Genomic DNA, 14,945 nt, shown 5'->3' with positions numbered 1-14,945 from the left:
TGTTTCTTAGCATACATCTACAGCACTGAATCAGCTTGGTGAGGGGCTTTCCAGGGAAGAACACTCAGCTGTGGCAATGTCCCATATTTACAGCTTTATTATAGAAAAGTCCCAATAATCTGGTCATGATATGGCATGAAGCTGGATTATGATCTTGGAGTCTCTGCTATGGTATTAATCTATTTTAATCAGAAGCCTTTCCTGGCATGGTGAATTCTGCAGAAAAATTCCATGTGCATGGAATAAACAGGGTCCTGTAAATGATGTGGGGATTTTTAACTATCAGGGAATGGCGGGGCAGCCAAGCAGGCCCATACAATTGGTAAAGGGCTTGAGCCAAAGCCCCATGAAGTCAATGGGAGTCTTTCAGTGAGCTTGGATCTGGGCCTTTGACAAATATTTTGACTTTTGCAATCTTGGCCCCGCCCCCATGTCTAGGCAGACGTGTGTCCCCTATTGAATATGCGGTACATCAGAACAAGACTTATCAAGATACACCGACTCAGGTCAGGTCACCTTTGGCCTCTGAACCCAACTTTGCATCACTTACAGGCAATGTATACCTGAAGATCCTCCTGTGCGAAGATACAATACAAACGCTTCAGTAGCAGGCAGCTGAGTGCTGCTTCATTAAAACAATTCTAGCCACAACAAAATTAAAACGGTACTTTAAAAAACAAATCAATGATTAAATTGCAAGCCCCAGGATGCAGAACTGGTAATTCACAGGAAGATCCTTCCAGGGCTGAGGCAACAGCAGAATAATTAGCAACAATGCCAAATCTGGAATGCACTCTGCAAAACCAGCTTAATATGTGTATGTGAACCTAGATGAATTACCTGAAACTTATATAGTTCCTATACTGCCAGAACCAATAGAAACAAACATTTAAAAAACCCTTCAGCTTACTAACTGCAAACAGAAAACTCCACACTGCTCTGAGTAGGGCAAGGGTAGCCAGAAAAGGTACTCAATAGAAGTGGTTGAGAAAGGATAACATTATCTGGCCTGCAACTCTGGAATAAAAGCATTTCTCGCCAAAAAAACGAAGGCAAAGGGCAAGAAGAGACCTTCACTTCTACGCAGAGGTGAAAGTGGGCCGGTACAGCATACCAGTAAGAAGTGGCCGCTGGTACGGGCTTGTACTCCACCAACGAACATTGCTGCTCCTTTTGTTGCGCCCCTTCCCCAGCACTGCCAGAGGGGGCGGGGGCAACTGTCCCACGGCCCAGCGATTTAAAAGGGCCTGGGACTCCTGGCTGCTGCCGTTACTACCATGGCCACTGAAGGGCTGGCTGGGGGAGGCTGACCCCCTAGCCCTGCCCCTTCTGCCTGAGGCCCTGCCCCTTCTGCCTGGAGCCAGGCTCCCATACCAGTAAGACTTCTACATTATTTTCACCCCTGCTTCCACTCCTATGAAGCTTCCATCCCTTAATACTGAATCTGAAGAGGAAACACCCATTTAAAAATTGAGACAGATTAGTCACTGAAAGGATGGCATGTGGCTAGTAACTAAAACCTGCTCTGGAGACTTGTACCTGAAGCAGGTTGGCTAATCTTTCCCAAGTTTTTTCTCTCTACTCTAGAGGGATTGATTGAAATAGCTCATTCATTACAACACCATGTCACCGGAGATGTAAGAATACAAAAATGACAGTGACTCTACTGAAGAACCATCCTAGAGGGAAACCAAGGCAACTTAAGACTTCAGTTTCTCTAAACACTAAAAGCTATTCCAGCAACACAAGATAATACATGCTTCTTCCTGCCACAGAGAACAGATTTTCATTGCAAAAACTACTGGAGCTTGATGTTGTTAAATTACTTCTTAATGCTCCATGTACTGTAAAAGAAGCTTAACTAAACAGGGAATGATACATCCTCATCCAAACTGTAGATGCAGCAACAGGCTACAGCAGTCCCTTGCTTGGTAGGAGGAAGTATGTGGGAAAGCCATCTGCTAAAACCTATTTCAGAAACAACATGAAAGATTCCTTCAATCACTTCCTGACAGAGGAAGAAGCAAATACTTTCTCGCATTCTAAGTAGAAGGTCATTATCATTATTATTTATATTACAGAAGCAATTAGAGGCCTGAACAGTGATTGGGGTCTCAGTGTGTTATTTGCTTTAGAAACACATAGGAAGAGACCGTCCCTGCTCCAGAAAGCCTATGGTCTAAATAGACAAGATAGAAAGTGTAGGAGAAAGGGAACATTATCTCGATTTCACAGATGGGGAACTGAGATAGATTAAGCACCTCGCACAAGGTCACAGAGGGAATTTGGATATAATGAACTTGTGCCTTAACCACAGGACCATCCTTTGTCTCCTACACTTTTCAGAGTAACAGCCGTGTTAGTCTGTATTTACAAAAAGAAAAGGAGTATTTGTGGCACCTTAGAGACTAACCAATTTATCTGAGCATAAGCTTTCGTGAGCTACAGCTCACTTCATCGGATGCATACTGTGGAAAGTATAGGGAGAAAACCTGGATTTGTGCTAGAAATGGCCCAACTTGATTATCATACACATTGTAAGGAGAGTGATCACTTTAGATAAAACTATTACCAGCAGGAGAGTGGGGTGGGGGGAGAGAAAACCTTTTGTAGCGGTAAACACCCATTTTTTCATGCTTTGTGTGTATAAAAAGATCTTCTATACTTTCCACACTATGCATCCGATGAAGTGAGCTGTAGCTCACGAAAGCTTATGCTCAAATAAATTGGTTAGTCTCTAAGGTGCCACAAGTACTCCTTTTCTTTTTGTCTCCTACACTTGATACTTAAACATTATAATGAATTTCTAAGTCATATTTATGCATACCACTCCCCTGCATTTAGGCAGAATCAGAACTAATCAACTATGTGTCAGACATTTTACTGCTTACAGATATTCTCCTTTACCTCAGATTGGGGCCTGTACCAGACTTATTACAATAATACTTTGTACGTGTGAATTAATCCAACATACAACTGAGATTTTAATCACAAATCAGGAAACTCAGAGGTTGCTGTGGAGACCTTAAACTTTTACTTTTTTATGTAGGTATCACAATAGTCTTTCATTATGATCTCAATACCCCCCACCTAAATTCTCCATGAATTTCAAATGGATACAATATTCTTTTTCACTCCCCATTTTAAACTGCTGAGTTGTGTTGCTCTGTTTTGTTACAAACAAACCTCCCCCAGGAGCTGCATTTCAAGGGTAGGTTAAGTACCCGTAATATAATAATATTAACTGTTAGTAGTAGAACTTTACACATCTATGCCACTTTCTCATCTGAAGATCTCAAATCACTTTACAAACATTAATTTATCCTCTCATCACCCCTGTGAGGAAAGAAAATATTATCTTCAGTTTTACAGATGCAGGAAAACTGATGTACAGAGAGCTAAAGTCACTCACATAACACTGCAAAGCACTTCTACCGGGTAAGATATCACATATATATCTTCAGACTAAGATACGGGATCATTAAGAGCAACAGTTACATTACAGAGGAACAACAAATGTAGAACACTAAGCATTCTTAGGTAGTCACTCATCCATGTACTAATCAGGCTTAGATTAAAAAACAGAAATTGGATAAAATGAGCAACAATCTGATTTCAAGCTATTAGACCCTGCCACTTCAACTGCAATTTACCAAGATTCCCATGGCTTCATCCCAGTAAGAATTTAAACAAAAGATGATGATGATGAAAGATGTATATTAAATGTCAGGAACTGTTGCACAGGTGCCAAACTGAAATGCTGAGAACTACATTGCTTACTAGTATCTGAAGTTCACTCAATAAATTCTCCCCATAAATCCACCCTCTTTATCTCTAAGAAGGGGGCTGATTGTCACTGCATATGTGACGTTCAGCACCAAGACTGAAGTTCTAAAGAGATGAGTGCCCCCCCCCCAGTGTCTTTGTGGGACACACAGGTTCTGTAGAAATGGATAAGGAGGGACACCAAGCATAGATCTCTGGAAGTAGCAGGGATTTAAAGGACCAAAAAGACCAGTTAGGACTTGGATGGTGGTGGAACACTGTGACTCTTTAGGAAGGAACTGCCATATGCTATGTTTGCACAGTGCAATGGGGCCCAGACTGAGGCCTCTAGGTGTTCCTAATACTATAAATGCTATATAATTATAATCCTGTGTGGCCCAAAGCCAAAAGAAAAGGTTTGTCTTTTCTGAAATCATCTTTCAGCTTGTTGTGATGCCTGCAAGCTACAACCCTTTATGTCATTGTCTTAATGACGCTGTGAAAAGAGCATGGCAGTGAAAAAGTGGTCCTGAAACTGGCAGAAATCTGATTGGGACTAAGTTCACAGCCTGACTCATGGAAGTCCTGAGCCTCTACCCCCTGCAATATCCATCTAACCTCCAGAATGTCTCTCTAGTCCTAAAGGATGGGGATTCAGCCGTGGATTCATATCCCTCTTTGACAGAATTGTCGTATGAGCTACAAAGAGCAGATTCTAGATAACTAGGTACTTATATAGCGCTATCAGTGTGGTATGAGAGTACTTCACAAACATTAATGAATTTTTCCTCTGCACCCGAGGAGCTAGAGAAGGATTATTATACCAATTAAAAATAAAAACTGCAGACGGGGAAATAAAACCGATTAAGTGACATGCCCAATGCCACACAGATAATCTGTGGCAGAGCTAGGAACAAAACCCATAATTTCCCAAGTTTCAGTCCAATGCTTTAACCACAAGCTCATCTTCTCTCTCATACAGAGACCTTGCAGAAGCTAAAAAACACAAAAAGACAAAGTAAATGCACAGCTGCAGCCAGAGGCCCTGTGTCCAGCTACTGATATTCTCCTGGTGCCAGCACTGTGGCTCAGGCCTTATTTTTCCCTTTACCAACTACTGTGTTCCTATCAGCTCTAGACAACAAAGTCCTGGCTCAAACCTACACTTTGAGCTGCTGCTTCCATACTGGCCCCAGTTCTGGATCTTTAGCCTGAAATCTACACAGTGCACTGTACTGCTCCAAGTACTGCACTTGATATGCTGGAGTAATTTGCCACATTCACATGAGACATTCTTGCAAGGGTACTACCATATGGACTGTTAAATTTCTATTGGTTCTCTGGGAGTACCATGGAATAAAGGAGGACAAAAGATACAGATTCTTAATTTTCTAAGATGGTTAGTTTTGGGGCCTGACAACCTTAAATCACCCGTTTTTAAATTATTGAAGGTATGCATTCAATCTAGACAAACTTCTCATCCCAGTTTTCAATTTTCAATCCTCCTTCATGCAGTGGGACAAATTATGCCTTTAGTAAAAATCATGTAACCCCAATGATGTTAGTAGGGTTTCGTATGCTTACCCATGGACAGAATTAGCCTCAGTGAGCGCATGATCTTGGGGTGACCAATTCTGCCCTCAGTTTTAACAGTACAGATACCATTTAGTTCAGTAACTGTCACACCTGGGTAACTGGAGGCAGAATGAGGCCTTTGGTGTCATCATTAAATTGACAGTAGATTAGTCTTGCCCTGCATATAGTACAATATTAATAAAAAGGAGTACTTGTGGCACCTTAGAGACTAACAAATTTATTTATACTCCTTTTCTTTTTGTGAATACAGACTAACACGGCTGCTACTCTGAAACCTACAATATCAATGACACTTCAAGCTGATAGCTGTTTAGAAGTCTGATTTAAGTTACTGGAGAGGAAAAAAGAAGATGGATGAAAAATATCCATAAAATAAACAGAAAACAGCCTTGATTGTACAACTAACAATATGTGAATGTGTTGTGGATCACTTTGAAGAGCCCATTTTCAGGGTATGAACTGCAGTTTAAGGACAGTACATCTTGTTACGGGCACTGATGTAGTTTGACCAGAGACATGGAATAGATTTTTTTTTTTTTTTTTTTTTTTAAGGAAAGGGTCTTGCTCATTTGGGTAAAAGGTTGACTACAGAAGAGTTCAAGACTTTTCTGAATGACAGATTTGACAAATGATGTGGGGACTTCCACCTCCCCTGTGCCTGCCCCTGCTAGAAGGCCTCACCTTGCTGAGCTGATCCAAGAGTCTTTGGTTCTGTTCAGATAGTTCCTGGACAGCTCGTGTTTTTTCTCGATCTGCTTCACGAAGGTGAAGCTGCTGCTTCTCCAACTCATCCTGTAGCTGTTTCACATCGCTCTCCAACTCGGACACCCTTCCTTCCCATTCCCCTTCTCTGTTCTCAAATCGTCGCCTTAATTCGTGTTTCTCTTGCTCTAGATGCTAGGTAATAGAAAGAAAGAAAAAGATTATGAAAGCAGAAAAAAAAAATCAAAGGATGCTGCATGTTCCTACCAGACTCCCCATTCCCAGATATCCCTCATGTTTTGCATCAGCTCCTCCCTGTACTTTCATGCAGCAAACACAATACAAGAATTTGCTACTTCTATATGACTTGCAAATCTATATTAGAGTCAAGAAACAGGTACTGAAATCTCTCCCTATTCCAATAATAAATCTGTCCGTGTGCTTTGTAGATAAATGGAGGAAGTCAAAAATGCCAAATTTTGTTTTGAGTACAAAGAAACAGCAAAGCAGAGTCTGAATGTCAATAAGCAGAAAATTTAGGTCACACAGACCAATTAATAATTTAGACAAACATGAGTCAACTCAAACAATTTTTTTTTTGGGGGGGGGGGGGTTAACCTAGTACCATCCTGTCATTCTTATTCTGCTCTCACAATCACAGATCTTTAAAACCAGTTTTGTGGTACTTTAGATACCCTGCAATAAAACATGCTTCTTGTCAAGTGGCTCTTTCTGTCCTAACTGGGTACATAGTATTACTGTGTGCTGTAAAACAGCTATTGTTTTCCACACCAAAGGAGGCGGGGGGAGGTGGGGCATATCAGTGGCTGGTGAAGTGACTTCTGTACATTATATATGTATGCATATATTTAGGACCAGATTTTCAGAAATTGACTTTAGTTTTTCAGGCACAATTTTGCATCCACAATTAATGGTTTGTAAAAATCAGGTCGTCAGAAGTCTATTAGAATTTGCACGTTTTGCAGGGCCAGTTAACTGAAGGCCTAAAAATGGAGGCTCGGCTAAAGTAGAGCTGAAAATTTGGTCAAATTGCTTCCATAGTATACCCTTTTGCAGAAAAATCCAGGAGGGCTAAAGTTGCTTGGAAAACTCAAGTTCAGAGAGTCTCTGGGGTAACAGAGGCCACATTTGCTTGCTTGCAGACTGGTTCACAGAGTGAAGCCCTTTCCTGGTGATGCTCCAAGATTCTTGGGGAAATCTTGGGTATCCTGAAGAGTGACAGCCTCTGCTTGCTACTCCCTGGGTCCCTTTGTCCCACATGGCAAGCTGGCTCCATCAGAAGCCATGCTGCCAATGCCTCCTCTCCTGAATGTGGTCCTCCTTTCAAGAAAATGTGACAGCATGGGACAAGAGGCCACTGGGATTAATACAGACAGCAATTCCCATTTTTCCCAGGGTACAATCCCACAGTGAACAGGTCACTATCTCCCCCTCCCGTCATGTCCATAAACCTATGGGGAGAAAAATCACACAGTATTTATTTGGAGTGGCTTCTTTGGTGTCTTTAATTCTTTAATTATAGGTACCGTGTTAGCACCTGAGTCTCAGTTATGGATCTGCCCCATTGTGCCAGGAGCTGTACAACCAAATAAAGAAAGACAGTCCCTGCTCTGAAGGCTGCCATCTCGATTTTAAAAAAATCTCATGAGGAAAAGTGTTTCCTACTATTTTAATGATGCTACAGTTGCTGCAGTCTATGGGATATATGCTAATTTTAGCAGGTGAGGGGGAGTTATGCATGTATATACCCACACATCAAGCCAAAAATATCCTCCTTTATAGCTCACTATCTCATTCATTGCTAAGCACTATTCAGAAGGATATGGGGGGGAGGTGGGGGTTGTGGATAGAAGACAGAACCTCAGCATGGTGAGTATAAGTAGCACAAACAGATTACAATCAAAATTCTCAGTTGTATAAAAAAAGATATTGAACATAATTCAGAAGCAAACTGTAAGCCTATATACAGGACCAAAATGACTATTTTAAAATATTGTGCTCATTTACTGCAAAAAGATTAAATAAATGGAAGAGGTGTACAGCAAATGGGAATCATATTGTTCTTGGGAATGTAGTTACCAGGAAGACCTAACAGCTCTAGCCTAGTTGTCTGGTGAAGGAGATACAATAAAAGGTATTGCGGGATACCACTGCAGAGTCAAAAAAGAGTAGAATCCCCGAACATGGGCTGACTAGATTTGTTTTGTCTCTTTTTTTTTTTTAATTTTTATAATTTTTTTTGGTCTCAATAACAGACTCTTCCTATAATCAATCCTTCCCCAAACCTGGAGTCCCTGTAAGTTTGATGGAGATCTCTAGTGCATTTCCATGCTATTTAGTACTGACTGGAGTCAAAGAACAGACTGTTCTAATTGCTATTTCTTTTCTAGCATTTATTTCTACTCAGAACTGAATTCCAGAAGACATTCTATTCTGAAAGTGTGCTTCCTCATCCAGTTAACTGAGTTGGGTCTGTACTGACTTAAAAAGACAGGATCAAGTGGGAGTTGCCTTGTTGACAAGGAGAAGCTGCACTGCAAAATGCTGGAAAAAGGACACAGAAGGGAACAGAGGCATTAATTGTTTTAACTCCTTGCAGAGGATAACAATGAGATTCAGAGAGTATCTCAACTATAAAAAGATCTGGGATTCCATATCTGGAAATGAATGTAAACTCTGACTAAGCACTGAGAAGTCTGTCAAATTAGGTGTGCTTGGTACCAAATGCAGAACCTTAGTAAACCAGGCCATCAAACACACAGAGAACATTTTTAGAGATAACAAAGAGCTAATTGTGCATTGTGTATATGTTTTCAGAGGAAAACAAATTTATGAATCTGCAAAAGATCAAGAGACAGAGAGTGTATAGATTTATAGCTGTTTTAGTGACTCCAGAAGAGCAGCCCAGTGCACTGTTAGCTGGAAAGTGGATACACTGGAGAAACTGCACTGAATTCTCAGTATTAGCTCTGAACAGTTAACTTGGGAGGAAAGGAGGAAATGTCCCTTGACAGCAGTGAAACTGTAACCAGGGTGATCTCAGCTAACATCTCAGTTTCAGAAAGCAGTAATAATAAATTCTACAAAGGGAGAGAGAAACTGCAATACATAGGGAAAAGGATAAAATAAGCACAGCTCTTTTCCTTTCCCTGCCCCCCAGTCTCTCTTGCTCCCATTGAAGTGAATGGAAGTTTTTCAATACACTAACTTTTAGCTTGATGTACACAGGATTATCAATGTTTTTTGCAGTATTGTGTAGCCATGTTGGTCCCAGGATGTGACAGAGTCAAGATATTATCTCAAAACACCCTGTCTCTAAGGTTAAAACAAAAGCAAATCTAACTATTAAACAATGCACTGGGAGTGAAAAGGGCTAAATATTAAAAAACTTGTACTTTGGGGGAACATTACACTAATAAATAGTGTAATTAAACAATATTTTGAACAAATGTCACCTTCACTACTGTTGCTATCAGAAGAGTAAAATTACAGAGAAGTTTTACTATGGAGATAAAGTTATTGGCTATAGTAAAGTCTTGGGTTTAATAACAAAAAGACAGATATCACTTTAGGATGAAAAAGCTCAGAGAACAAAGGACTTTGGTACTTACAGTAAATTCACAAATCCTCTTGAATTTGCAAAGATATATGACTCCACAAGGAAGACAGGAATATGCTGAAGTGTATACACAGGGTCAGTGTCAGGTAATGGTTTCAAATTAGAATGTTAATCTGTCACTGTTCACACTAGCTCTAAAATGGTGTTCCCTGGGTTTAGTATTTTCAACAACATTTACTGGTGGAATTAGAAAGGTCTAGTGTAAATATCTAAGCAAAGAACTGGTGTAATAGTAATACTTTATATAGTTGTGTCATAGAATTGGTCCAAGAGAAGCTGTCTGCACAAGCCCTTTCATTTATAATCACTCCATTTCAACCTAAAAATCAATACATAGCTCAATCCACTGAGTTCCTACCAAACAGCCTTTCCCAGCTATTTATAGGTATTTTCAAAGCAGACAGTTCACACACACACACCCCATTAAGGTTATCTGCTGGCATACGTTATCCATAATAGCCAATTGCTAAGGCACAAAGATTATGTACACAGTACCTTCTACTTTAAGTTTCAGTTCTGAAGTATTCCCAATTCTAGACTTTAAAAAAAAAAGTTTGTACGTCCACAGTTAAAATGTACATACCGTTCTACCTACTTATGCAGGGTCAGCACCTACTTCACAGACCTTTCAGCACATTATGTTGTAGTCTGAATTAGTACAAATTATTCAAAGTTCTATACAGTAAAAAAAATTGAAAGGAGGAATATTTTCCCTTTATTGCATAATTATTTTTTTTCCAAATAGGGTTTTTCCTATTATCAGCAGGGGGCATTTTCAGCTGATGCCCTGTTGAAGGCCTTTCCAGGTCTGTCTTGGGTTCTCCCATTATAATAACCACGTGCCTCATCTCCAGTAAACACAAGAAAGGAAGGTACCTGTGTCAAGGATTACTGTTTTCTAGAAGACCAACCACACCAGAGAAATGTTTTAAAGACAGTGGATGGGCATAATTTGTAACTGAAATGCCTTCATGCAGTTCCATATGTTCCAGTAGACTATCGATTTGTTCGATTATATACAGGTGATACAAAACTAATACAAAATTAACCTCAGTTTATTTCATTTTCATTAACTGTAGTTCCCATGTCAGGTTCTGGTAGGTCTGTAGACAGATTTTTGCAATGTTGCATACCTTATCTTTGGGCAATCAAAGGTTTTCATGGTTTCCTCCCATCCCCCACAGCCCTAAGACAGGTCAAGGCAAGAGCATCTCTAGGTTTCCATATAGAAATCTTCTTTTAGAAAGAACTAACCCTTGTAGCACAGAGTTCATACATTTTATACACACTAACAGCACATTACACATTCAAAGTAAATTGGATAAAAAGGACTTGTGCCCGAAACCTCCAAACAAGTCCCCCAAAGTTACCTTTAAAGAAAAAGTAATTTGGCTGAAGATGGAAAAGGAAGGGCCTTCATTACTTGTGCCTTTACAATACAATGCTCTAGCAAGGCCTCTTAATTTAGCATTGCCAGTTTGTGGTGAAGGAGCAACTGAGACACACAAAAACTTGCTGTGAAGAAAGGCCTCCTCCAGGCTTTCTAAAGGAGCTCGAGTCTCCCTGCTCCTCCGACCTCCCTCTGTGTCTCTCTCTAGTCCTTGGAGCCAGGGTACTTCCCACCCCGAATGCCAATGCATCGCCTTCCTTTCACCAGCCCGGCCCTGCAACTTAGGTGAAACGCTCCTTGTTATCCCTGGACCGCAGGTTTCTCCCCCCCTCGTACAGAGTCCCTCAAGGGCAGGTTTCCAGAGCCAAGTTCTCACTTGCCCCCACACATACTGTCACTGGAGCCCAGGGCTTCTCCTCGCCCCACCCGCCATGGGCACGTGGCTCCGACGCTCACATCTTCTGCCCCCCCGCCACTAGCCAGTAAGTGAGGCTGGAGTCGCCCCCGCCCGCCCCACTGCTCGCCCCTGCGGCGCAGCTCCCCACCTCGTCCCGTGGGCGAGTGCCCCCGAGGCCGGCTCTTCCCCTAGCCCAGATCACCTAGCGGCCGGGTCCTCCGCCCCCCGGTCCCTCACCTCCAGCTTGTCGGTGAGCTCCTGGTGCATCCGCTCGTACTGCCGGCTGATGTCCTGGTTCCTCGCCAGCAGCGCCTTCCCCAGCCGGGCGGCCAGCACCAAGTCCTTCTCCTTCTGCCTGATCAGCGAGAGCAGCTCGGGCTGCTGCCCGGCCGCGGCAGGCCCCGCGTCCTGCTCCCCGGCTTGCTGCTGCCGTTGCTCCCCGGCGGCGGCCAGGAGAGCCAGCTCCTCCTCCAGCGCCAGCTCCAGCTCCCCCGGGCCGCCCTGGAGCGGGGCTAAGGCGGCCGCGGCGGCCGCGGGGCTCCGGGCGGCTGCTGCTCCCGCGGCCCCCGGCAGCTCCATGCAGCAGGCGCTGTCCAGCTCCGCCGGTGCTGAAGCGGCGCCCGCCAAGCCCAGGCAGTAAGCGGCCATGGCCCGCCCCTCGTGCGCTCCCGGCTGCGGGGGCAGGCGAGCCCGGCCCCCGCCGCTGGGGCTGCCGCTGCCCCTTCTCCTCCCTCACGCTGGGCTGCGCCAGGAGCCTGCGCCGCGCTCCGTGCCCGCGCCGAGCCGCCGCCGCGCGCGCCGCCGCCCGGGAGCCGCCTTAGCCGCCCTGCTGCGGGGCCCGGGCTGTCTCAGCGCGCGCGGGGCGCCCCGCTGCTGCTGCTGCTGCCGCCGGCCGCGCTCCGCAGCGCTGCCGCCCGCGCCCCATCTCCGCCGCGGCGCCTGCAAAACATCGCGCTGCAGCAGCGGCTGCGGGAGCCTCAGCGGCGGTCGCCCCCCTCCCAGCCCTGACGACACCAAACACCTGTTTTCCGAGGGGCTCTGATTCGCCGAGCCGGGTAGCTCCACAGGCCGGCACCCAGGTGCTGCCCTGATTAACCCCTCCGTGCCCAGAACAACATCCCCGCCCCCAGGCACACGCAGGCGCCGGGGCCCCTTCCAGAGAACCCGCCTTGTACTAACACCCAGGCACAGGCTGCTCTCGGGGTGGGGCCGGAGTACGCGGCCCTGACTGGGCCCTTGCCCTGCATATAGTGCGTTAGGTCTTCTCCAGACAGCCCCTAAGGAACAGCACAGCCCGCTGGTGGAGTCCCCTGGCGCCCCTCGCAGTGCCCGGGGCTGCGCTCTGGAGGGCTGGCTGCAGCGCTGGCCCAGTCCAGGGCCTTCAGCTAGGGAAAGCCTAGGAGAAGAGATGAGGCTGAGCCTAAACCTGCCCATTCATACTAAGTAGGAAACTATTAGCGAGCAAAACCAGACAAAGGCAAAGAGTTCAAGCCAGCCCAAGGCAAAGCTTACTGGCAGGATTTGCCATCTAAGATGCCATGATGACGGTTGCCCTCGAAATTACCTCAGATTAGTCTTGAAAATGCCCATCAGATATTTCTTTATAATAATGCTACTCACTTTAACAGGAGTAACATCTTCAAAGCACTTTAGCAATGTAACCGAATACTAATAGTCTGCACTTACATAGCAGCTTCCATCTGAGGACTAAAAGCACTTTATTACCATTAGTAAATTAAACCTTACAGGCCCCCTGGCATAAATGTTATCACCATTTTACCAGACAATGAAACAGGCAGAAAAAAATTAATTTACTCGCCCAATACTACACAGCAAGTCTAAAGCAGAGTCAAAATTCCCTCTCAGGAGTTCTTCACTCCCAAGCTTGCTCAGTCCACTAAACACCACTACTTCTATTGTTATAAACCATGATCCTCTTAAAACCTGCCAGATTCCAAAAACAGCCCTAATGTTGAATTTCATCCTGCCTAAGATTGGTTCCTGAAAATCAGGCTCTTTATGGTTCTCAGATCATTCAGAACTCATATTTGGATGAATCATAATCTAGAGTATTTTTCATAGACATGGTTCTCAACGCACAGTCAATATGGTTCACTGGTCAAAGCAGGGGACTGGGATTCAGCCGGATTCCTGGGTTCTATTTCCAATTTACCAGGGACTTGCTTGTTATGCTGAAGCAAATGACAGAGGGCCTCATTTTCAAAAGTGACCTCTAGCTTTGGATTCCCAACTTTGGACAGATAGGACTCAACTGGAATTGTACCCACTCAGCCTTCCGAAAAAAAAAAAAAAAAACCCAACACAATTTATGTGTCTAAAGTTGAGCAACAAAAAGTGAGGCACTTAAAACTAGAGTCTACTTTTGAAAATGTGGGCCTTATTCTCTCATTTATCAATGAATGACATAACAATGTCTACCTTGTAGGCATGTTGTGAGAATTACTGTAAGAGCGTCTCTGATTTAGGATACTAATGACATGATCAAAACACTAATCTGTTAATAGAGTTGCTGTGATGGGGCATCTGCCCCACACTGGCATGGAAGGGGTTAATAGACCCCTAAGGAGGCTGGGCAGAAACCAGCTGTCATAAATATAAAGGGAAGGGTAAACCCCTTTAAAATCCCTCCTGGCCAGAGGAAATCTCCTCTCACCTGTAAAGGGTTAAGAAGCTAAAGGTAACCTCGCTGGCACCTGACCAAAATGACCAATGAGGAGACAAGATACTTTCAAAAGCTAGTAGGAGGGAGAGAAACAAAGGGTCTATGTGTCTGTCTCTATTCTGTCTTTGCTGGGGATAGACCAGGAATGAAGCCTTAGAACTTTTAGTAAGTAATCTAGCTAGGTATGTGTTAGATTATGATTTCTTTAAATGGCTGAGAAAAGAATTGTGCTGAATAGAATAACTATTTCTGTCTGTGTATCTTTTTTGTAACTTAAGGTGTTTGCCTAGAGGGGTTCTCTATGTTTTGAATCTAATTACCCTGTAAGGTATTTACCATCCTGATTTTACAGGGGGGATTTTTTTTATTTCTATTTACTTCTATTTCTATTAAAAGTCTTTTTGTAAGAAAACTGAATGCTTTTTCATTGTTCTTGGATCCAAGGGTTTGGGTCTGTGGTCACCTATGCAAATTGGGGAGGCTTTTTATCCAACATTTCCCTGGAAAGGGGGGGGCAAGTCTTGGGAAGTTCGTTCATTGTTCTTAAGATCCAAGGGTCTGGGTCTGTAGTCACCTAGGCAAATTGGTGAGGCTTTTTACCAAACCTTGTCCAGGAAGTGGGGTGCAAGGTTTTGGGAAGTATTTTGGGGGGAAAGACGTGTCCAAACAGCTCTTCCCCAGTAACCAGTATTTGTTTGGTGGTGGTAGCGGCCAATCCAAGGACAAAAGGGTGGAATATTTTGTACCTTGGGGAAGTTTTGACCTAAGCTGG

General features: G+C 43.8%; 1 protein-coding gene across 2 annotated transcripts in view; it reads right to left on the bottom strand.

Moving 5' to 3' along the window:
• Positions 1–12,138, bottom strand: part of BICDL1 (BICD family like cargo adaptor 1) — a 68,132-nt gene extending 55,994 nt beyond the window's left edge. For both annotated transcript variants that reach the window (XR_012642001.1, XM_074972774.1), the window contains exons 1-2: positions 11,728–12,138; positions 6,043–6,258 (exon numbers count right to left, since the gene is read on the bottom strand). Coding sequence is in view for 1 of the 2 variants with exons in the window: in XM_074972774.1 (XP_074828875.1) it covers positions 6,043–6,258; positions 11,728–12,138 (627 nt within the window). In the remaining variant the exon portion in view is untranslated. The remainder of the gene's footprint in view (positions 1–6,042; positions 6,259–11,727) is intronic.
• Positions 12,139–14,945: the final 2,807 nt, after the last annotated feature.

Source organism: Natator depressus, chromosome 15 (assembly GCF_965152275.1).
Source record: "Natator depressus isolate rNatDep1 chromosome 15, rNatDep2.hap1, whole genome shotgun sequence".
Lineage (NCBI taxonomy): Eukaryota > Metazoa > Chordata > Testudines > Cheloniidae > Natator > Natator depressus.
This window is presented reverse-complemented; position numbering and strand designations above follow the sequence as displayed.